Source organism: Plectropomus leopardus, chromosome 9 (genome assembly GCF_008729295.1).
Source record: "Plectropomus leopardus isolate mb chromosome 9, YSFRI_Pleo_2.0, whole genome shotgun sequence".
NCBI lineage: Eukaryota > Metazoa > Chordata > Actinopteri > Perciformes > Serranidae > Plectropomus > Plectropomus leopardus.
The window spans coordinates 22,864,995-22,890,162 of NC_056471.1; the positions used below are offsets into that span (position 1 = coordinate 22,864,995).

The 25,168-nt window shown below is 41.0% G+C and overlaps 1 protein-coding gene across 1 annotated transcript; it reads right to left on the reverse strand.

Moving 5' to 3' along the window:
• Positions 1–1,245: 1,245 nt before the first annotated feature.
• Positions 1,246–25,120, reverse strand: vimr2 (vimentin-related 2). Its single transcript, XM_042492799.1, has 10 exons — positions 24,803–25,120; positions 22,862–23,006; positions 22,576–22,734; positions 22,265–22,384; positions 17,487–17,582; positions 13,133–13,264; positions 10,645–10,776; positions 6,823–6,933; positions 6,567–6,691; positions 1,246–2,100 (listed from the first exon to the last, which is right to left on the reverse strand). Exons 1-10 carry the CDS (start codon positions 24,910–24,912, stop codon positions 2,058–2,060), a joined length of 1,173 nt encoding a protein of 390 aa, XP_042348733.1. The 5' UTR covers positions 24,913–25,120; the 3' UTR covers positions 1,246–2,057.
• Positions 25,121–25,168: the final 48 nt, after the last annotated feature.

Here is a 25,168-nt window from a genome sequence, read left to right on the forward strand (position 1 = left end):
CAGGCACAGTCACATATGAGCGACTGTGAGGATTTCTGGGAGGTGACAGTCCACGATCTCACAGAGGAATTGTGGATTCAAAACTTCTGAATGATCCACTAAACTTTTATGCAATGCAGTAACTCCTCTTGTAGCACCTGCTGCATCATGTCTGTGGGAGCCAGTAAACCAACAAACACATAGCCACAGCATCATGTGACCTATAAAAGCCAAAAAAGTGTTTCCATGGCAGTTTTGCAAAACATGGCTTTTTAGAATCTGCTGAAATACCACCTCATGCGAGCCCAAAAACTTTTTTGCGATAAATGGGAGTTTTTTCTTAAATGACATGTTTCCATTAGATGCATTTTAGAAATTTCGGTTTGAGGGTTAATGGAAAACAGCTTTGTGACTGGTTGTTGTTCTTTGTAAAAGTTGACAAAAATACCTTTTTATGTCATATACAGAGGCCAGATGAACGATGAATTTCCTGGAGGTTTAAATTTTACTATTCTGGTCCAGTCTATTGTCCTTGATTTCCATACAGTCCACCACCGTCCCCCCAAGAGGCAGAGCAGAGAAAATAAAAGTGGGAAAACACCCCTCAAAGAGGAAGACAATTTTCTCAGATATTTTCAGATTTACCAGCAGGCAGAGACAAAGCAGTCCCATGAGATCAGGAACACTGGACGCTTCGTTGGCTTTCTATTTGAGATTTCGAGAGGAGAGCTCTGAAGGAAAACAACATCTTACCTCCCCTCCTCTGAGCTCTTGATTGAGCTCTGTGGCCCCGAGAAAACACACAGCAGCTTCCTCGAGAGCCGGCCATGTTTCATGTCGGGACAATTAAACAAGTCACTGTATCCACCCGTTTCTCAGCCCCTTCTCCAGACACTGAACTCAATTATTACAGAGGCTAACTCCTCATCAGTTCACTGAGTGTGGCTAATCTTATCTGATCCGTTATTAGCAGCATTTTTCATCTTTATGGCAGAGCTAACAAGCCTTTGAGATCGTTAATAGCTGGGAATGTTCAAATCTCACGTTGAACATGAAGATGAATGAAAGAAGGATCACTGAACATAAATCACTCTGTGCTCTCTCTGCGTAGTTTTACAGTGCCGGGAAAGTCTTAAAGCCCAAAGATTCACAAGCAGTTCTCATGAAACGGGGACAAAAATCACAGAGTATGCGATGATCTCTCAAGCAACTAGTTTTATTTAATTTAAATCTAAAGCAGATTCGATGCTTTGTGCAGAAGCGGGAATGATTTATCACAGACATCTTGAAAGTCATGTAGAAAATAAGGAAAAGATTACAGAGGAATGTATTACCGAATGCTTATTTCTGAAACGACAGCAAATTTGGGCCGTTGGTTTTCAAAGAAGAAATAATGAATCACACCGGCTTCTCTTGTCGAAACATCCAGGTGCTCATTTTGTGAGAGAAAACAACTTCATGAACCATTTGAAAAGCAAACAGAGCACCGCACACTGACAGTCAGTTATACGTAAAACAAAACATGACTGTAAAAGCAGAAGGAAGGCGGGATGTTTTTAGTTACCAAACGGAGAGCTGTCTATATGTTTGTTAACAGTGACGGGGTCGAGGGTTAAGAGCCTGTAATCAGACAGAGTTTGAGTGATGGATGAGGTGGGATCAGAGGGGAGATGACTTCACGGAGCCGCAAAGTTTAACTCGTGTGTGTTCAACAAAGAGGCGACAAAACATTTATGAATCATATCAGTGAGCTGGTAAAGATAAAACCCACTTAAGGAAATATCCCTGCCAGACACTGAATGGATACACTCTCACGGCGCGGCCCCGATCCTCCCAAACTCTTTTAGACAGCTCCATCTTTCTTGGAGTCTCGGGGTCATCGGGCAGCGACCTGTTATCAATGGCCCGGCTTAAGGCCTCCAGACGGCATTAATCTGTCATGATAAGTTCTGCTTTAACTGCAGCGTTGGTACCTTTAGCTTCATCCTAGTGCTGGTTTCGGTGTGTTTTTCACTTTGGTCTGTTTTCTGATCCATGTGAGAGGGAGCATCCTGCCAATCTGACTCTCCGGCTTCGAGTCACAGGCAGTACAGCCTCTCCTCCTCGTTCTCCACCAGACTCCTGAACCAGAGAAATACACAAACACACACAGGGTAAAGGTGATTACAGTGAAGTACTCACAGGGAGAATGAACACTGCCATTTATCAAAGTATAGTATCTATATAGCACATTTAAAATGTATGTTCAAGTTTTAAAGTGGTATACAAGTTAAAAAAACAGAAACTTTATGATCATCAGAACTTTGACTGCATGCTTTTTGTTGACAGCATTTATACGTGCTTTTATTTTCAAAAGGCCCACTTAAGTACATTTAATATTATAAAGTTACTTTTGATACTTGAGTACAGTAAATATCAGATTCTTGAAGACTTTTACTCAAGTAATATTCTAATCTGTAACTTGTAACTCTGTAACTTTCTGTACTTAAGTATGGCTTTCAGGTAACTTCATCCACCACTGCCCAAGGAGAAATATTATTCTGAAATCACACAAGACAGAAACACCACCAGTTTCTCAAGCTTCGTAGCCTTACAGCAGCTTGTTCACCCTCTGCCACCTGTTTTACGTCCCTCTCTCACCTTGTCCACCCTTCAAATAGTAGGAAGTGTTCATCCGTATTCTCCGGCTCAAATAAATACTGCTGGCCATCGAATTCAACAGCCTCTTCCACTTTGTTAAATATAGCTCAATAATCATGCATGACATTAAAATCTTTTAGATAACACGAAACAACTCCGCACTTTACACTTGAATATATGTATAGTCTCTTAGTTTTTAGTTTTTTAAGCATATTCCTTTTATATTCTATTAATGTTGTTTGCTCTTTATTCTCTTTGTTCTTACTGTATGGTGCTGCTACACCCCAATTTCTCAGTTTTGAGATCAATAAAGTATATCGATCTATCTATCTAACACTTTCTGTACTCCAACACAACAAACTATTACCACTCACTCACTTTTCCAGCTTTGTCTTCTTACAACAAGTCTCATAAGATTTTAGAATAAGACGTCTCACTGAGCGAGACTCAATGACAAACAGATTAAATCAAGCAAAGTGTAAAGAGACACTTCAGACACTTATGTAACAGTCCGACCCTGTCTGCGGCAAAAGTAACCACTTTCAATGGATCTACTGTGATGGTGCACAGTTTGCCCCATCTGGTTACACTGGGGCTGTTTGTATGGCTGCGGCGCTCTCTCTCAGTACTGGACACATTTAAAAAGTTGTTGAACACATTAGGCATTTAGGCACAAAAAACATGGAAGAAAGGGTCTATGATGACAAATGCTGAAGTATTTCCTCTCTTTAAAACTCTGTGTTTGATCTTTACAAACTCCTTAAAAAAATGCTGGCTCCTTTAGCAGCTGAATGCTCCACTCTGTTCACCAGCTTGTTGCTAACAGTGTCTGTCTGTTGTTTGGTGCTTGGCAGGTTGCACACGGTGGGATTTTAAGCTATATCACTGAAAACAGCTGCCTGCTGTATCTGGAAATGCAAATGATGAGAACCAAACAATAAAGTTGCCAGAAAACCTAAATAATGAGCAGATAGATGCTGTAAAGCTCAGTAGAGCTGAGGGCAGTCACTTGATTTGTAACTAGTGTAAAAATGTTTATTTTAGCAACTTTAAAATCAGACCGACCAACAGTACCGTCTAAAAAATGGTCCCTAGCTGAGCTACTTGTTGCTGAGTCATGCAGGAGGGTGAGCGGACCACAGTCAACAGAAGCCTGAATTACAGTGTAATATGCTTCACATTAGCAGTGAGAAAAAGCAGCGAGCATCTGCCTGAACTGCTCCAAGATGCTTTCACAGGCAATAAGCCACCCAGTAATGGCAGCCTGGGGTCATTAAGGTCTGTTGTGCAGACAGTTTGCCACGGCATAGAGAGAATAAACAACCACCATTTTCATTTCTTATTCATGGTTTTAATCACGGATGACAAAACATCCAGTAAATAAAAAAAAAGGGGAGGGTGAAAAAAAAAGTTGGCGACGACTATGTGTCTTTCCTGTGCTTTAAATGTCTTTGGGACAGTCTGTTGGGTAATGAAGGGAATTAAAACTGTGGCGAATTTGGAAATGTGTGTAAGGGGAGGGCTGACATTAACAGGCTGGCGTGGAGAAGAGCTGGCAGAGTCCCAGCACACAGCGCTGACAGTGTGAGGTCCTCTTTGCCCATTCTAATGAGGCACCGCGAGCATCTGAGCTCGGGTCTGCAGCAGGGCCCCCTGGGGGTCACACGCAGTCGGACCGGCGATGGACAGACCAGGAGGAAGTCTGTGGCAGCCGGATGAGGTGGCTGAAGTATGTCACTCCACATACCAGGATGGCAGATGGTTAAAAAATCTCAGCAGACAGCGTGAATAACATAAAAAGTCTTTAAGGTCACGTACAGGAAACTGCATCATATTCAGGAGCTGTTTCCTGTGACCCCGGTGATGTCAGCCTTTTGTTAACAGGAATGTCTTGTTATGGACAAAACATGTCCAGGTGACATCGTACGAGATAACACCAGAATGACACACAGGATCTTGAGGAAATACTCCTTGTATTATTCACGCTGATGCATACGCAGAAACTTCTTGTTGATGTTGAGGGAAATCAGTGACAAGAGACGCGTCGTTTGCGCATTTCCACGTGTGTTTTCCCGTCTGATTTGCTCATACTCTTTGTAAAAAAAAAAAAAAAAAGTCAAAAGTAAACAGAGCAATTGAGTTAATTTAATCTAATGAAATCAGTTCATTCTCCTCAACAGGTTTATAAATGTGTGGCACCGCAGGGGACGTCTGTTTTCATTCGACCTCCTACCGCAGAGACGAGGATCTACGACACATGTCAGGGACGGCTCTGATGACTTTAGACTTTAATTGCAATCAGAAACTCCAGCAGTTGACTTTGACACCTTTCACAGGAGAAGACCAACTAATCAGTGAAACCACCTGGTGCCGTGTTTTTGTTGGAATAAATGTCTCTGTGTCCCCCAGCAGACACACCTGTCCATCTCTGACAGTCTAGACAGTCAGTCTGGTCCAGCAGTGGAATGTCACTAAGTACATTTCCTCAAGTACTGTGCTTAAGTATGAATTTTACTTCAGTACTTTTATTTTACTACATTTCAGAAGGACATTTTGTACTTTTTACCACACTACATTTACCTGACAGCTTTAGTTACTTTAAAAATTAGGATTTTTGCATAAAAAACGTAAGAAGAGTTTATAAAATAGAATTATATGTTACTCCCAAACAGTTAGGGTTAGAATTCAGCTGCAACAATTAGTTGATTAATCAATTAGTCTATTGACAGAATATGAATTGCTAACTATTTTGATTAACATTTTTTTTTCAAATGTTTTCTTTTCTTTTTTTTGCATTTATCTTTTTTTTGAGGATTTTTCTGCATTTGATACTTTGACTTTTCATATTTTAACTACATTTTCCTGATTACACATACTTTCTTGATCTTAAATAACATGTTAATGCTGGACCTTTACTTGTAACAGTGTACTTTCACAGAGTGGTATTAGTACTTTTACTTAAGTAGGGATCTGAATACTTCTTCCACCACTAGTCTAATCTGACAGTTACACCTCACAGTCCCAAAGTCTCTGTATCTTCTTTGGTATAATATAAAGTGTGCTTTAAAATTTTAGTGCTCTCATTTCAGAGTAACAGCCTGCAGCTCAGTTTAAGAGGAGAATGAGAGTATGAAGGTAAGAGCTGTATTTATGGCAGCACTGAGAGTTGGTTCAGCACTCGTACATTATGGTCTGTTACAGCTTATTAAGTTTTTAAGTTAGAATGTAATTATTGCTGTGAAGTCAGATCCAGGAGTAAAAATCAATCACATCCTCTCAGACTCTGTTATATATAGAGAATAGGCAATCATATCATGCTGCTTTGCATTCTGAATAGAGACGCATGAATCCAACTCTTTCTGTCCCTCTATTGACATGGCCAATACCAAATAACGACTCGATACCTTTTTTTTTTTACTAGAAAAGTAAAAGAAGGAAAATGGCAAAATGACCAAAACGAAAAATTAACAAATCAATAAAATTGAGCAAGCAAAATGCTCCACTTCAGAAACGCTCCCGTCCCAGTTTGGTATGACAACAAGAGGAACAAAACTGGGTCGCAGCCATGGCAGCTGGAACGTGGCGCAGCAGGAACGTGGTGCAGCTGTGCCCAACAGAATTGTTCTTTCCAGCTCCCTTACAGTCAAGATGGCAGCAAAGATAACAAAAATGGGGACTAATTCATCTCATAATGTGCCTGACGTTAGTGGGTCACAACATTTCAGGTATGGAATGAATTTGCAGACTTGCAAACTTTTCCATGGATGTCAGTTTTTGAGCAACAGCAAAGGCCAGGATGTGTCACTGTTTTGCCTTGAATTGTAAAATCTAGAATATTGTTACTATTATTATTATTCAGAGCAGTTACAGATACACACACACACACACACACACACACACACACACACACACATACAAACACCACTGATTACAGCAGACTGTCTGACCTGTAGGCGGTAATCTCCATGTCTCTGGCCATATTCTCATTGAGTAGCTCCTTGTAGTCCTCACACTGCTCTTTCATCTGCAGTTGGAAGTCGGCCTCCTGGTGCCGCATTTCATCTATAGTACACTGAAAATCATACGCACACACAGGGAAACACACAGCATGTTGGGATTAGAGGGTGAGATTAAATGACAGAATGAGTCCAAACCACTGGTCCTTTGCAGTCTATGATTATCTTAATCAGTCCGCTCTCAGACCTCCAGCTCAGCGATCTCGTCCATGTATGCCGCTTTCTTCATCTCGACCTCGTCCTCCAGCTCCTCGTTACACTTCTCCAGCTCTGCCAGCTCCTTTTCTAGCTCTGAAATCTACAGAAGAGCAGACGACAAAAAGCACAAAAGGTTTTTCATTTAAAATATACTCACAAACAAAGATTTCTACTTAATGATAATGCAATACTACTAAACTACATCTCGATGTACCGTCACAGACATCATCGTGTTTCCGGCCACCTGAAATCCGCAAATTCCATTTTAACTCTTCTTTTTGTTTTGTTCTGATGTACAGAAAAATATATCTTTGTTTTTAGATGCCCGTGTATCAGCATGTGACAAACCCTGTCTTCTGCTTGAATTTGAGCAGGTATTCGGTTCATTAGAGCTTCTTAACCGTGCCAGCTGTGCGACTCTATGAACAGCAGCATCGGTCAGACATTCAGTCCACCACTCTGGTTCAAACTGAAGTATCTCGACAACTACTGAATAGATTTCCATGTAATCTTGTGAAGACATTGATTGCTCCCACATTATGAATCCTATTGAATTTGAAGATCCTCTGATATTTTGCTCAACACCACCATGATGTTGACCTTTGTGGTTTTATGGTGAAATTTCTCACCAACCCCAAAACACTGGGAAAAAAATTTCCATTTCCAAGGATGGCGAAGGCACGACCTGCCCAACACTCTCTGATTGGCTAGTACTCGATGCCTTCATTGCTTGGCTTGGTTAGATTTGGGCAAAAGGAGTGGGATCGGTTCGGGTCAGGGTAAGAATGCCCGAGTAAGCTAATCAGAGGCAGTGTAAGGCAGAGAAGGGCAGGTCATGACTTTGCTATCCAAGGAAATGCAATTTTGCCACCGGGAAGCACTGCACACTTTCCTGCAGCGCTGTGAGCCTTTTAACCCATTGGGCTTTTCAGATAGGACGCCACACAGCCGACTTGCAATGTGCAATGATAGTTTTGGCGTCTAGTCTATTCCAGCCAGTTCTCGTTTCGAACTCTTCAAATACTTCCACAATGCGGCTGGACTGAACCTGTTGTGTTTTTATTATACATGGGCGGATTGGCGGAGGGCACATGATGCACACACGGGCAGCATTACTTGAGAACGTGGACGGATGGAATCGGTTGTGTGCGCATGAAACGGAGAATGATGGCGTCAGGTTGAACCGCTGCCAGTAACAACGTAAGGTAAGGAGCGCCAGTGTGCCTATAGGGCGGGTGGGGTGGGGGATGGGTTCCAACAACAGATTTCATTCGGGAGTCCAATGTTCGCTTCCCGTGTGCCTGTGATGTTTTTTTCTACGTCTTACCCTGTGCCTCTCATGCCTAAACATAACCACTGTTCCCCACATGTGCGTTTGTTGAAGGTCCATGTTGGTTACCATGTGGACATGTTGTCTAAACATAACCACGTGCTGCGTCCTCCCACCATGTGCATTTGTTGACATCATGGAAGTGGCATCCTGGAGCATGAAAAGCTGACGCAGAAGGATACCGAAAATTTCAAGATTTGCTCATACATGCTTGATCTATTTATCAGAATATGGAATCACTTTTCTTTTGTGATTGTGTTTATTATGTGGCCTGATTATTTCAAATAATTGTCAGTTGTGTCTAAACAGAGTGAGCGAAACAAGCAGACACACACAAGCTGCCAGGGGGATGATAAGAATTAGCTCTAAGTGTGATTAAAAAAAGAGCATAATGATGTAGGCTAATGCAGTGCTCTGGCTACCACCTGTGGGAAACACTGAATAATAAACAGGAGCAAAGCATTACCAAACGAAAACCTAAGTATGCCAATCAACCCGACCTACACAGATAAAACAGGTTCCTTTACTCATTGCGGACTAACGCAGGAGCATCCCGGCCCCCCTCCCCGTGTCTGAGGCTGTGGTGTCCTGCCGTGAGTAATTACAGCAATCACAGAAGTTCAACAATTAGCTGTCAAGGCCAGATGGGGATCCAGGCGGTCGTGCTCGTCTTTCAGCGAGATCATGTGAGGAGAAGAAGACCTGGTTACAACTCACAGGCTGATGATGACTCCCAAACCTGGTCGAGTCACTTAACTCCCACTCCTCCGCTCTCCCTGGCATGATGAGTGAGGCCTGGCCTGTGTGCGAGGAGTGGCGTACAACCCCATCAGCGCCCGCTCTATTATATACATCTCTGCGTCAGGGCTGATTTCACTGCAATCTGTTTGTTTGGCCATGTTGTGTCTCAGCGAGAACGCAGACCCGAGGCGTCCATCACCGGTGAGAGAGGAAACAGAGCAGATCAGGCCGTGCTGTTCATCCGTCAGGCTGGATTGAGCAGAGCTGCGGATTGTGAGCTGCATATTAGAGAAAAGTAGATGATGTTGGGAGCTGTGGTTACAGAGGCGCAGTGTTTATTTAAAGAGCTGGAGGTAGAGCTGCAGCCACAGTAATGAGAACCAAACCACCGTGTTTGTTACAGATGTGGTTCGGCGTCGGCTGCGGTCGGACCGCTGATGGATGTTAAAGAGGCTCATGTGGAGGAAGAGGAGGTAGTTACTAAAGTCACCTGGTGATTTTACCTGAGTCAGAATTTCCTGTTTCGTCTCCTTATTGATGCTTTTTCATTCATTTCATTTTTCTGCTGTCTGGATGAGAAATATCAGATGAAGGTTTATTTCCTCTGCCTCCATTCACAGAGGAAGTCTCCATTCAGTGTGTGTGTGTGTGTTAAGTTTTAAGACATTTATGATTCTGCAGGCGCTCTGAAAGACTGTACTTAATAACTGAGGACACGGAGGGCAATAAATCCCGTCTGAGCTGAAGCAGAGCCCTTCACATCTCCCGCTGAAAGTGTCCGCAGAGTAAACACTCTGGTCAGCAGGATCTCCCACACTGTTGCTCCGCTGTCACTCAGCTGCTCCCCGCTCCCTTCGCCCACTGTGGGAAACCATTCATTTTCACCATTATGTCTGATTTAGGAGCTGATGGCCGACGCAGAGCCAGTTGTGGGTTGTTAAGACTCCTCTTTTCTTTGTCAGTTAAGAGATGGAAAATGTGTCATGGGAAGATCTGAATCAGTAGGCCGTAACTGAAGGATGTAAATGATGTGTGAATGTGAGACTAAAAGGTTCGGTTCACCCCCAAGAAATACACATTTTCTCACTTACCAGTAGCAGCAATGCAGAGGTTTAGTTTCTGAGAATTAAACTTTATACTACAATGTCCCCATTACTCTGGATAATCCTTAAAACACACAGTCAACAACATTCAAGGGGTCTATTTCTTGAAGAAATAGTTAAAAGTTTTAGGAAATGTGCTTTTTCACAATCAGTGACATCTTTTAAACCACTTCTGTAAAAAGGCTTGCTTTTATGTGATGTCACCTTTATTTATTTATCTCTCTTCCTCTATTCATTTTGCTGCTCTTTCTCCATTTATCTGTTCCTTATCCCTCTTATGTCCTTTTCTTACCATCATTCATGTTTTAATTTATTTACTTGTTCAGCTATCTCTTATTCATCTGTTTTTATCTTCTTGTCTTTGTTTTATGATGCGATGTCGTTTTCTCCAGGGCTCTGTGCCAGTCATGTGACTGAAAACTATGAATTGCTTCACTTTAGTTTTTTGTTCTTCTCCCTTTTGAACCCACATCCAAACAGAAGCCGGATCAACCAATCAGCTTGCCTCACTCAAAGGTCTACACAACATGTTGTTGAGATTTGCAAGATGTGCATGCCAAAATTATTTTTACGTAATTTGGGTGAATTGACCTGTTAAATTCAATAAAAACAGTGAGTGAGCAGTGAGTCCACTCACCAGCATCTTCATCTCGCCAACGTCCTTTATCTCTGACAAGTCTTTGACCGCTGACCCTGCAGCTCCTCCCACTTCCAGTTGTTTTCCATCACCATGGCGAACCACAGCGGAGGAGGCTGCACCACACTGGTACTGCAGAGACAGAAGAAGAGAAATAAGTGCAGACCAGGGGGGATGGAGCTTTCTTTTGGGCAGTTAAGTGCACTTTGACAGGGGAGCAAAGAGCAATCAGAGCCTCTCTCACTGGCTGATGGTTAAAGCTTTCCTCTTGTCCGCCACATTCCTGATTAGATGGAACAAATGCAGCTGAAACGAGCAACATGAGGGTGCACAGGTGTGTGGGAGTCAGCCAGCAATCACCATTACTATTCAAACCCAATAGCAATCATTTTTTAGCATCGAGACAATTGCATCTCGTAATCGAGGCCAGGCAGACAGGACGGTGTCCAGCTGGCGAGAGAGGAGACCGAGTGGGAGGGAGAGAGAGGGAATAGACGGGGTTTGGGGGAACAAGAAACACACCTACGCATCCAGACAGACACACAAATATAAAAATACGATGTATACCCTTCAGCCATGCGGCTAAATAAAGGACACACGAACACAAACACCAGCGTCCACTCCAGTGCTGCTGAGGAGCCTGGGAAGGCGGCCAGCAGTCTGATTACAGCCCTGACCTCTGAACTGGGCAGACATCCTCGCCCCAGAGGGGGTCAGACCCACCGGAGCTATAGTTTGACCCCAATGCAGCATGCCTTCGCTACACACACACGCGCACACACGCAAGCATGCATGCATGCACGCACGCACGCACAGGTAGACAAAGGCATTCTGTTCGGGTCGAGTCCTGCACCTCTGATTCTCAAGATTCTCCCCGCTGTTTAGTTAAGAAGGAAAGAAAACAAGAGGGAGTATCGTTGTGTGATTTGTGAAAGTTGAGATGTGCATCTGGACCTGACAGAGACGTTTCGGAGGGAGAGAGAGGAGGTGATCAGTGGTCAGCTGGAGGACGAGAATGGCAAGAAGTGGTGGGAGAAAAACTCAGATTGTTTTACTTGAAAGTAGCAATGAAATAATTTAAAAAAGCTCAAAGTTAATGTTCTGTATATAAAAACCTCCTTTAGTAAAATTACTCAAGTGTGCAGAAAAATGTTCCCTGTCACTGATGTATTATCATATATCATATATATATCATATCATATATTATCGATATATTAGATGAAATATTAGATTCTTAACACCAATGCATCAATGTGTAAGCAGTATTTTACTGCTTTGGTTGGTTGAGGTTTAATAAGTGCTTCATTATAAACAGTTTAGTTCAATAAAGCGAGCAGGCTGGAGGTCAGTCTTCTCTGATTAATCTGAGGGGTCATGAGATGATTAATGGGAAGAAATAAGAAAAAAACAAAGTTCTGTTACACAATTTATTATAATAAATTTTTTTATCCTTTTTTTATTTAAAAAAAAAAAGGATAATAAATTGTGTAGCGATTAATCAGAGAAAATTGGATAATTTTAACATTTATGCTACCATGTGAAAATGAAAAAGACATAGTGAGTTTTTATGCACCAGTTTTTATGCAGATTTTGTGAAAAAGTTGGTATACATATGAAAAAAAGTGTGACTAAGAGCAAAGGAACTGACAAATTAATCAGCATGTGACTTTAATATCCACCGAAAATCTGAAAAAAGGCGTAAAAACATCAGATCTGTGTGTAACAATGAGGAGACTGTGACCTTACTCGAAAGAATACATAAAACAAACATAAATGCTATATTCCTATCACATTTATTAGATTGTCTTTCACCATTTGAGTTTTGACTGGTGCTTTTTTAATTACATTATCTCCTTGCTCCCTCTTTTCTTGCAATGGTTTAATGGCACATGACTGGAGAATTGGCCTCAGCAGCTGTTTATTTTGATGTTTTTAGCTCCTAATATTCAGTGGTGGGTGGAGAAAGTTATTAATTTGCATTCTTTTGCTGAGTTTTTGAAAATTTGGTCTCAATTTGCAGTAAATTTGGATGGTAGCCTGACTGCAGACATCTGCCCAACCTGCCACTGCTTCTTTGTAAGGGCTCACAAGTGCAAAAAGTTTTGAAAAGACTGGTTTTATCTTTAAAACATTATTTTATAAGTGTGTCTTTTCAAAGATTGAAAATATTAATCTAAGAAATAATGAGTATTTATAGCTGCCAGACAACAGAAACTTTTTATGAAATAAGGTGGAGTACAAAGTACTATGATGGACATACAAGCACATTAAAATTGTACTGAAGTGAAGTATTTGAGTAACTGTACTTTTACAACTTTCCACCACTGGTGTGTGTGAGGAGTCCATTCATAAGTAGCTCAATGAGAACTAAAGCCAGAAATCTCATTGTTGTGATCCTCCAGATGGACACAGACATGCTGCTGTAAAGGATCAGGAACAAAAAGGCTTCTTGACATGTTTGTGTGTTTTTTGCTGCAGTGTGTTGTACCTGGAGGCTCTCAGCCAGCTGGCAGTAGTACTCCTTTACATCCAGGGCCGGAGTGATGTCAGGGCTGCCAAATTTAATAGCCGCCACCGCCCCTGCAGTCCCTTCAGCCGGCTCCAGCAGACTCTCCACCTCCTGCTCTCACACACACACACACACACACACACACACACACACACACACACACAGAGCAAGAAAATACATTCATGTCCTTCATTCAGCGGTCAAATGTAACTCAGTACATCAGTACATTTATTCATGTGTTCTGAGGTATTTGCATTTTACCTGAGTGTCCCCATTTAATGCTACATCATTTTTCTACCTCACTACAATATTGTACTTTTTACTCCACTACAAGTACATTTTGATAATATTTAGAATGCAGCACATTTGCGTGTATTAAGAGTATTTTCTCCATGTCTTATTACAACTTTCACTTGAGCATTTGTTGAATTTGTTGCTGTTATTTAAGTAAGTAAGCACTGTCTGAAAAATGCACTCAAAGTGTAAAGGCATAAGTACGTGTTATGTAAACAAATGGCCCCTGTGAGTGTTAGGGCCCTGACACACCAAGACGACAGTCGTCCATTTGTCAGTGTTGGGCCCTTAGTGAGCATCTGCCACTCTGATTTTTGCGCTGTGTCTGGCACCATTGGCACTTATTCAACCAACAGGACTGATTTAAGACGCTTGTTATAAGATAAACAATTACAAATCGTTCTGCTAAAGAGCTCAATGGCTAAAAAATAATAATTTTACCAAATACAACAAGTTTGTTTTGATCTCACTCTCTTTTGACTTTAGTTGTTTTTGCTTCACTAACTTCTGTTTCTGTTCTCCTGTGCTGCGCTGAACTGCAAGTCAGAGTGAAACTCTGCTGTCTCAAATGCCGATTCAGCATCCTGAATTGTCCCAAAAACAACAACTAAGTGCCGACTAGTGCCAACGGTGTGGGACACACCACAAAAACAACAAGGTAACAGATGTTCACCAACAGCATGAAACTGACCGACGGCTGACCAATAGCGTAGCGCTTTATATTACTTCTTTATAGCGCTTTTCTCGGTACTTAAAGGTGCTTTACATGAAATGCAAAAAGAAAATAAATGCAAATGCTAAATTGGGAGTACAAAATATTGAAAGACGCTTGCATGAACAGAACAGATACAAATACAAGAACAGGATACAAAAACACAAAATGTGGAGGATATGGCAGTTCAGATTTGGGGAGGCAGTGGGAGACAGGAATTGTAGGTTGGTGTTTTTTTTAAAGTTGGGTTTTGAGTTTATAATACTAAAAATTCTAATATATATATTGTATATTTTTGGAAGTTTATTACTAATGCGTTAATATGTATGTAATATTTTACTGCTGTAAGTAGAGTCATTTTATCTGATTTTTATCCTGTTAAGTGGTTTTTGGCATAACAATGCATCATATTTTATTGGTCCATTTTATGCTTTAATGTAAAATCTTAATTTGTAACATAAACAGTATCTGAATCTTTTACATAAATAAAATTGTAGTGCAGTAGAAGTGGCATGAAATGGAGAAAAGTAAAAGTACCTAAAATACAAACTAAAATTTAGTACTTGAGTAAATGTTCTTGGTTATACTCCATATCTGATAGTACAAACACACAAAACATTTTTGATGCATTTACACACACATCAAACACCATCATACTTGTCTTCAGCTTCCAATATGTAGCCCCTTTAGTAAGAAACCCACATCCATTACAGAGAAAATGAACTGTTACTGAGCTGCAGTGGCAGCCGAACATTTTTCTCCTTTCCCCCTGCACCGAAACAACGACATGGCTGCCGATTTGTCAGGGGACTGTGGGGTATCTGGAAGTGCTGATAATAACAACAGTTAATAAAACAAAGGGAACTTCTGTTTTCATTTGGTATTCAGCTGCATTTCCCGGACTGTGAGTTATCGAGCGTGGCCCAGAGGGAGTGTGTTAAACGCCGGGCGGCCCGGCTCTGCAGAGAAAAACACAGAGTGATGGAGCTGGTCCTGCTTCAGCTGCCTCTCTCTCTGCCTACAGCCTCCAGCTCTGATGCTGGGGCGCGTCTGTCATCTCCTGGTGAGGTGGAGAATACTGTAGAAGGTGCAGAGAGTGGGGTGTGTGTGGATGTGACACAGGTAATGATGTGCATTGGATGTGGTTGCAAATGTGCCCATTTTAATTTGACATTCTGGGATTTACTGTATGTACATTTGCTTTCTTATAAAGAGTTACATCCAAAAACTGAAGATTAAATATGAAGGTGTTTAGACAGAAAGGAAGTGAATTTTGACCTTGCGTCACTAGAATTAGGTTGGGTTGTGTTTATTCACCCCAAACTGTCATTATACTGTACAGACGTTAGCTGTAGGCCAGCTAGCAACAGGCAACTCTAAAAACAAGGGGAAATAATGAATACAACTGGGAAAATATTACTTAAAATTAGCAAAACAGGAACAGGAAAACTTCCTTTAAGATTTTTTTTGTGGCAGGTAAAGTATCTCATCTTAAACAACCATATATCTGAAAAGCAGTGCAGCCAGACTAAAAACAAGCACATCTGTCGAGATATAAGATTTACAGTTATTTTCTCAATATGAAGAAAAATTTAGCAAATGCTAGCGCTATTGTCTTAGAATATGGCTATGTATTTGGGAATTGTATTTGAAAACTGGCACAGCTACAAAACATAAAAATGCTGCAAAAGGACAAAACAGCGTAAAACAAGTCACAAAATTGCCACCCCAAAAACAAGCTTATATTGCCTTCATTTAAGATATTTCTTATTATTTAGACTTCAGTTTTTGTAGTGTGCCTTGGGAAGTGGAGGGTCGCGAGTTCAAGTCATCCACAGACCAAGTATGAAGTGCTGAGTGGCAGCTGGAGAAGCGTCAGTTTGTCTAATGGCCCTTGAGCAAGACAGAAAACCCCAAAACTGCTCCCGGGACGCTGCGCTACTCTTCTGACATGCATGTGTGTGGTGTAAAAGGAGGGACATGCAGAGAGATGCATTTCAACTACCTTGTTTAAAATTGCCTCGTGTTGATTGATGAATAAAGCATCTTTCCTTTTCTTTCAGCAGACACACTGACCATGTCTGTGGGAGTGTGTATGTGTTCAGCTCCGCCCGACAGATCTCACAACTCACCACAAACTCAATTTCTTTCTATTATTTCCCTCCAGGATTTCTCCCTTTTCTCAACTGTGCATGTTTCATGAAACTCCAGGATACATGCACATTTTTTGCACAGGCTGAAACATTTTTAATTTGTGTGAACACCAAACTTTGCACCAATTACCATCTTTCCACTGAGTTGAATTTGGATGTATTTGCATAAATATTTGTGTATAAAACTTGCTTTGCATTCTAAGGCTACAGCCAGCAGATGGCTATTTTAGCTTAGCACAACAACTTGAATCAGGGGGAAACAGCTACAGTAGTCTGGCTCCAAAGGTGACAAAATCCACCAACCAGCACCTCTAAAGCTCACTAACTAACATGTTACATATCATTTGTTCAATCTGAACAAAAACCAAAGGGTAAAAACATCAAAATGTGGGTCTACGATGGGTCATGTGCCAAACTGTCTCTTGGCCAGGAGCACTGACCTCCTAGTCTGGCACATAACCCCCTTAATTTTTTGTTCAGATTTAACAAATAAGTGCATTTGAAGTTGCATGCCTCCTTCTCACGATGGATGGTGGGAGTAGTTTGTTAGAGAGAGAATACTTCCCCCATGAAACTGCTCACAACAAGGTCTGTGGATTATTTTATCTTATCTTGTGTAATCATGTCTGGGAAAAGACTTTTATGCTAAGTTTTTAAATTGTATTTGTTTTTGGCACTTTGAGCAGCATAAGCCAAGTGCCAACTACTTCCATTATATCAGAGAGAGGGCAGACATCTCTACAGTACACATCTCCAACACTCAGCAACTCACACCAAAATAATCTAGACTGATAAATAGTACTACAAGTAAAAGGAAAAAAATATGGATTTTTGATTTTGGGGTGAAGTGTCCCTTTAAGACACTGCATTAAGGGCTGAAATGAGCTCTAAATTAAATGAAGTCCTAATTCTGACCTGTTGCACGATACACTAGATTACACACTTTGTGTTTTAATCCTCTCCCCGGATGTTTGTGTTGACAGAGCTGCTTCTGGCTCTTCAGCAAGGTGACCGGGGTCATCACAGCTGTGTTTGTCACCGCAGCTCTGGGCATGTTTCCAACATTCCCGTCTGACCTAAGTGCTACATTTTGAGTCATTTTCATGGCTATAAACAATTCCTGTTTCATTGCGCTGCTGCTATATATGCTATACCCCCCCCCCCCCCCTTTTACCGTTGTGTGCTGTGCCTCCATGTTGGCCAGCTGCTCCTCGTAGATAGCCACTTGCTCCCTCAGCGCCAAACACTCTGCTGCCACAGCATCGACTTCCTGCAAAGAAAATCAAATTAACAGAGAACAAGGCTGCGAGTAAAAAAGTTCAACTTCATTTGTGGAGGTGTCTGAGAGGAACGCTGCAGTAAATCACACCACAGGTTGACAAAAAGTAGAAAAAGGCTTTGTTTCAACCATTTTAAGAACCATCAGCACCTGTTTCACTGAACAGCAAGAAGACACCGCAATGCAGAGGAAGGGGGAGGAGGAGGAGGAGGAGGAGGAGGAGGAGGAAGATCAGAAGGAGGCTAACTAGACACAAAAGCCCTGTCCACCATCCGTCTGCCAGCAGGGGTTCTTAGCTCATCTATTCTTTTAAAAGAACCAGATTAATTGGGGTTGGATGCAATTACTGAGGATGCCTGCATTTACATTTGGACACATGCGGAGAGAGTTTGGTGGTAAAGTTGTGGAGCCTCGCTGGGAGAGTGGCACCGTCCTTGATGGACAGCAGTGGTCAAAAGTGGTGTAGTCATGCTGCTGCTGCCTGTGTCCGAATATCTGCCAGCAGTCTGGGAGAAATGTGTTGTAAATCACAAAACGTGACATCTTTAAAGCAGCATTAGTTGATTTTTTGGCCATTTGGGGCAACAGAAAAAGCTAGAAACATAACACCGACAGATTTACACCTTATGAAGTCCATTTGGCAAATACACTGGACACCCAGGAGAGCAGCATGAGCAGCAATTTTGAGTCCCCCGACCAATGTAAGTCCAATATCGACTCTCCTTTTAGCTCTGTTTTGGTTGACTCCAACTTAAGGAAATATCTGGCTCTTTCGCAGCTAAATGCTCCACAGTGAAGAGTTGCCTGACATCAGACAGAGTTGTTAACTCATAAAAAACTGTTTCCATCTTCAGTCTGACACGGCCCTGAGAGGGGATTTTGATCTTCCTGAACTAATCAATCGAGACCAAGTGGGAACCTCCAAGGCTGAGAAATGAAGCCATTTCTTCTAATGGGCTCTTGGGACTGACTCCAAATAAGAATAAATCCCCGCAGACCTTGATGTTAAATCCCCAAAAATGTTTACAGCCTGGTACAAAAAAAAAACAGTTTTGGTCTATATAGCTAATTTCGACATTCATGACCACTGTACAGGGGTGAATTTTTACATATGTAACTTTATATAACTAACTAAAGGTCTCTGACTGAAACACTACTGTCATAAAACACTAAGCAGTGTTACTCCCTCCCCCTCATAGACACCGTGAATTTGTTGACAAGCTGAGGGAGGTGGAGTCGGCAAAGAGCTTTTGAAATGCGAAAGAACCACGTCAACTGGCAAGGTACATTAACAATACTGGATTCTTCTCACCATGCAATATTCAAGTCTGCAAAACTGCTGCACTAAACTCCGACAAGTAGCATACGTAGTACAGTAATGACCTCCCTCTCGTACAAATATGGTCACTTCTGGCTTCAAAAAACCAAGATCCAGCCAAAATGCCAAACTCGAGGCTTCAAAACAGGAATCCACAAACCAACAGGTAACGTCATGGTAGCTATGTCCATTATGTTATACAGTTTGTGGTAGAGTTCAACGTGTTTGCAGAATGTAACGTCATTAAAAGTTGACACCGATGTGTAGAAATGCAAACATACTGATTTTGCCAGGAAATGAGCAGAGGGAAATGAGCAAATTACAATGTTGAACGATACTGAGAAAAAATGTCATTCCAGCTCACAGCCTGATTATGATTCACAATGACATTAGTCGCACCTGTGCCTCTGATTGGCTAATTGTTTGTCTCCTCCATTGCGCTAATTGGATCAATTGCCTTTTCAACCACAGAGAAACCTCAGTCAAAATCAGTAAACTCGGTGGAGAGGGCCAAGGTCTGGAGTAAAGTAGATTTAAAGCAGATCCGTTGCTGAAATTGACGACAGGTGAGCGCGGTAAGAGTGAACCAAAAAATTAAAGCTTTGGGCCATAAAACAGCAACGATCAGTGAATATCATCCAACTCAGATCTGAAGTATTTCACAATAGCTTTGAGTATTTGCTGCTGACAATGCAAAAATCAATGAAAAAATATCATTAGGTATTAGTTATGAAGAGACAGACAGTCAAAAACATGATCTTATCTGCTTCATCAATTGTGTTTTGCCAAACGACTGACCAACTTTCATCCAATTCTGATGCATAATGTTGCTAAATCCCAATTAGTGCTTAGAGCTACATGACATCACCCTGTCCCATCAGATCCAATGCAAAAGAGGAAAAACAGAAACACAGAAATCTGTCATGTGAAATAACCAAAACCGTTTTGCAGAAATGTTTGTGTTTGTGTATAATCACTCACAATGAGAAGCTGATTGTTAAGTTTTTTCAACATTTCAAAATGCAGTGTTTTTACTGATGAGGTCCCTGTGAGGTCGAACCCTGGAGCCGTTTTAACCGACACGCCTGACTAAATAAAGGCTTTAATATAACTTCTCTCGTTGTTCTGCCTAAGAGTGCGTGAAGAACATTTTCTTTTCTGACCTTTTTTTTTGTTCACAGCACAGTGCTGCACTTATGAAACAGACTGAGCCCCTGGCCTCCTCATTCATCCACTTCCTTATAACTATTTTAGTTCTCGTGAATGTTGCTAAACTCATTTCACATGAGCAAGTGTGTTTTACTGCAGCCAACTGGGTCTGCTGATTCAAGACACAGCTGAAACAAAATGAAAAAATCTCTGTGAGACAATGGCGCGGAGGACTTTGTGAAGATGGAGGAGATCTGGCAGGAGAGAAGCGACACAATATCCAGCTGTATACTTTAAAACAACCCAAACGTGTCTTGCTTAATCACTGTCAGTCGAGCATTATGTTGAGAGAACTGCAGCTAGCTGTGGGTTGAGCTGTGCTGTGTTCGCTCCTCTCCTCCGCATCTCTGCTCTTCCTCTACCTCCCTGTCGATTTCCCACCAAGTGTTGTCACCCTGCAGCTGCTTCCAATTCAGAACCAGAGAACTGAGCCAGCAGGAACATTACGGCACCGTATTACAGCCGGCATTACATCTGTAAGGGGGAAATTAAAGCCTCCCTCGCATCTGGCCCGGCTGGGAGGAGATGGGCTCTGGCATGTGTGAGGGAGGGAGGATGAGGGGGTGATGTGGAAAAGTTGGTGGCTCAGGTTGCAGTGGGCCACCAGCCCAGACTGTGTGACTGCTGGTGATCAACACCCATTGGGTCGCGCTACAGAGGAGCAGCTGTGCCGAGTTTCAGCTGATTCACCAGGAGGCCGAGGGGGGGGGGAGGGGGGGGGAGGAGGAGGAGGAGGAGAAGGAGGAGGAGCAGCAGTAGGGAGACGCTTGACAACACTGCCATCTAGTGCCAAAGTTACATTATCACAACAACAGGCTGATTGTGTACAACACAAGAATAAAAGGCAACACTTTATAATAACCATCGTTACAAAATGGCAAAATGATGGTTAATTAAACTTAGTTGATAGTTACTTTTCTGTTAAAATGATGTCAATGTATCAGGATCAAGGACATATTTTAATTTCATTTTTTAAACATAATTAATAAAAAAAGACTAATACATAGTTTAAAAAATGACTTATAAATCTACCTTGTACCTTGACAATTGATAATTAATTTGTTACTTTCACAGTTTGTTGCACACATTAATGACTGTAAACCTTTGAAAAATCGTTTAAATTATTCCTAAAGTTGCAATGTTTATAGATACACTACAGTATTTATTCTGTTTATGTATTTGGTGTATTTATTCACCATTTAACAAAGTATCAGTAATAATCAATTGCAACTTTATTTTAACCATCCAAATAATGCTTATAAATGGTTTACAAACCAATATTAACATTAAAAAAGTGTTACAAATATCTGGTCTCTCTATCTATGTAATGTTTAACAATTTCTCTGAAGTTTACAAATTTACAAATCACTGAGTAATCATAGAAAATGTTATCAGTGCAATCATGTGTTTAACAAGATATTGTAGCATTACTAGTATTTATCAAACATAAATTATTGTTTCATTGTTTGTTAACAGTAAATAGCTATTAGGCAAAGTTAATGCAGTTAGCGATCTCCTCTCTGCATTTCTGCTTTAATTTGATAGTCTACCGTAAGTCCCCAAACTTAATGTAACTGAGTTAATACATTTCTCAAGTGCCCCATAACCTCAATATACTCATTTTAAATTTTAAAAGGGTTAAACATAATTATTTATAATCTTATGACTAAACCAGTCTTCTGGTTTGGAGGGTCAGTTGCAGCACAATGTTTATTGTGTAGAGGAAAAACCCACGAGCCGTCCTTTTTCTCTTTACAAAAAGCCATTAAATCTGTGGTACGAAATGATGAAAAGTTTCTGAAAATGACAAGATATGAACACAGCTGGGTTTGAAAATATCCTCCAGCTTCAGGGATCTTTCACTTAAAAATATTCCGAAAAGTTATTTTCATTTCTGCAATTTAATGTTTTTTTTCTGTACAAGAGTGGTAATTTGCCATTTGTTTAGAAACCCCTTATGGATGTCTTTGAGTGTAGATCTTGTTTTGCTATAATTAAGTTTAATCCTTTTTTTTTGTATGATATACAACACATTTATTTTTTTGTGGGAAGACTTTGTGTTTCTGAGTTTAGGTCCAAGCCCAGACTTCCACTAACTTGTCAGCTCTCTTTCAGGTACGGATGCTGTTGTATTTACAACTATTACCTCAGCAACATGTTGTCGTCCCTGCTGCAGGAGGATCCTCTGCTGTGCTGCCTTCTCGTACTCTTTCATCAGACGCTCTAGCTCCTTCTGCAGCTCCTCGGTGCGACACAGAATCTCATCCTGCAGGGAGACGCAGTGACGACAGTGATGGATCTCGAAAAGGTTACAGATCAGTCCTGCCTGTCGCTGTACAAACTGAGGGACAATTAATGGGATGGGAAGTGCAATGGAGCGTCTATGAGAAAACCCAATTTAGGAATGTCTCACACACACAGAAACATGCAGCAGACACACCCAGCAGCAGCACCCACCCTCTGCCTGCGCAGTCTCTCCACCACTGCATCCAGACTGTAGTCGGGCTTGGCCACAGCGGAGGTGATGCCGGAGGAGGCTTGTCGATTGTTCAGCTTCTCCTCCAGATCAACAATCTGACATTCAAGAGACTCGTTCTCCTCCTCGAAACAATGGGCCTGAAGGGCACAGAGACAGACAGGTGCACTGTGTTTATAGACGCAGTGCTTCATTTACTGAGAACAAAGGCACGACACCGCAGAGGGAAAACAAAGTGCTGATGTGTCGCTGGAAGTTTGTCCTCACCAGTTCAATGAGCCTGACCAGGCGGTTGTTGAGGGCAGCAATGATGGTTCGGTCCTGGACAAACCGGGTCAGACCCTCCTTGTTGAGCTCCTTGGCAGCTACGAAGTCTAACTTGTCACAGTCACACTCGTCAACGGCCGCAACCCTGAGAGGAGGACACAGAGAACCAAAGACTGGACTTTGAGGGATCTCTTGAGGGATTTTTTGATCTGCCTTTAGGAAAAGTTTTCTTTCACAAAGTTAAATACAGTAAAAACCAAAATAATCATATATTATGTTACATTATTACATATCATCATTCTATTATTATGGTAAAACATTCATTTGCAATATAAAGTCCCTATGTCATTATTTGCCACATTTTGAGAGAAACAACATACAATATATCAACTAACATCATGAATCCTTTTCTTAATCATATTGAAGAGAAAGTTAAGATGCCCATTGTTCCATAAAATTGAAAAATCAGAAGTTGAACACGCTTACTTAAGACAGCTCTCCTTGTTCTGCAATTTTTCTTTTAAAATGTTTAGAAATATGTATCTGATAGCCCTCTACTTTTGCTTTTTATTTACCGTTGATTACTGAGGGTTTGTTTCTTTTATTATTGTATTTTTTCTTTAGCACTATGTTTTGTTTTTCTTGTCATTGTTGTGAACATATATCACTGAATATATTATAGTACTGTATCACTTTTAACAAAAAACACAATTAAAGTTAAAAAAAAAAAAGTACAGCATCATTCTTACCATTCTTTAAATGCTTGAGTGCAAACTAGACTTGCCCGTCAACGGTACATGAAGATGATGTAATTATTTCCATGAGTATGAAAGGAATTTGTCATCACCATTCAAGAAAACCTGAACACGTACAGTACATCAGAATCACAACACCCAGAGTCATGAACTCAGACCCCAAACATTTGTTTCTGTTCAAAAACATCTTAATGGGCAATTGTTTCTTTTCCTAAATGACTAACGGAAACAAGATTTTCTTTCTTTTTTTTTCCAGTATTGAGTGAGCGGGTTGCTGGCGGTTAAACACAAAAATTACATCAATTTAATGCAATTACAAAATTCATAAAAGAATCATATTAAATGTTGCAGATAAAAACAACCATAGCTTGTATAGTGTGTAAAATTTTTACAAGAATATTCATTTTGAAGATCAAACATTTGTGAGAACTCTGATCTTGCAGCATCTATTTACTTCTTCTAAAAGTTAATTATTATAATTAAGTGTTGGACCGCATTCTAGAAAGGATCCCTACAGACAAAGACCGTTTTGTTTTATTAAAATGAAATCATTTTTGTTTACTAGAAACAGATCCGAAATCTCTATCGCCAAACCCACCGGACTACTTTTAAATAAATAGTAATTTTATAATTGTAAAGCACATTTCACTTAAAATCAACAGAATCAAAATAAAACAAAAAAAGTATTTATTCCCACTGTTCCAATAACCACCAACTCTGATTTGGTTGAGAAAAAAAACCCTAATTGGCCCAGTTTTATATGATAATATGTTGGTTGTATACACATCAAAATTACTGTTAATTTAAATGGAGTCTGATGAGTTTAGCGAGTGATTTTGGGGCTTTTTCTCCTTTAATAAAAAGGATAAGTCTGACAAAAAGATCTACTGCTGTCGTGATCCTTTCCGTTAATTATCAGACACTTACAATAACAATCTCAGCCTGTCAGTGACAAAAACAAGCCCTGTAGTGGACAGAAACTGACGGTGAATAATTGCCCTTGTGGTCACATTGCAGGCTTCTAACACAATACAAGGACAATTTCAAAAACTGTTGTTCCAATTAATCACACAAAATCAAGGGAAAATTGGGTCCAGGCTGGAAAATATGAACATTTTTTACGTGGAACAACACTGAATGTTTTAAAATTTGTTAAAGCCCAAATCCTGAAGTCACCCACACTGACCTGACGGCGGCCCGGTACTGCCCTGCACACTGCACACTCAACCCTCCAGTTCGACTCCAGCCATCATCCTCAAACAGCTTGCGGTAAGACGACACTCTGAGCATGGCCATGGCTCTGGACGGGTTCAATCTGGGCTACAACACAACAGACAAATAACGGCAGCAGGTCTGAGGTGGGGGTTTTATATTCACAGGGTATGAGAATGTAGCATTAAGGTGACGGATCTCTCACCGGCCACTGAATGCACTAAATATATCGTGAACATCAACCAGAAACGATTTCACACATACCTGAGGAGTGAGACTCAGAAACAACTCAACAAACTTTATCTAAACAAGAAGCTGTCAACAAAAACACAGTGTTGAG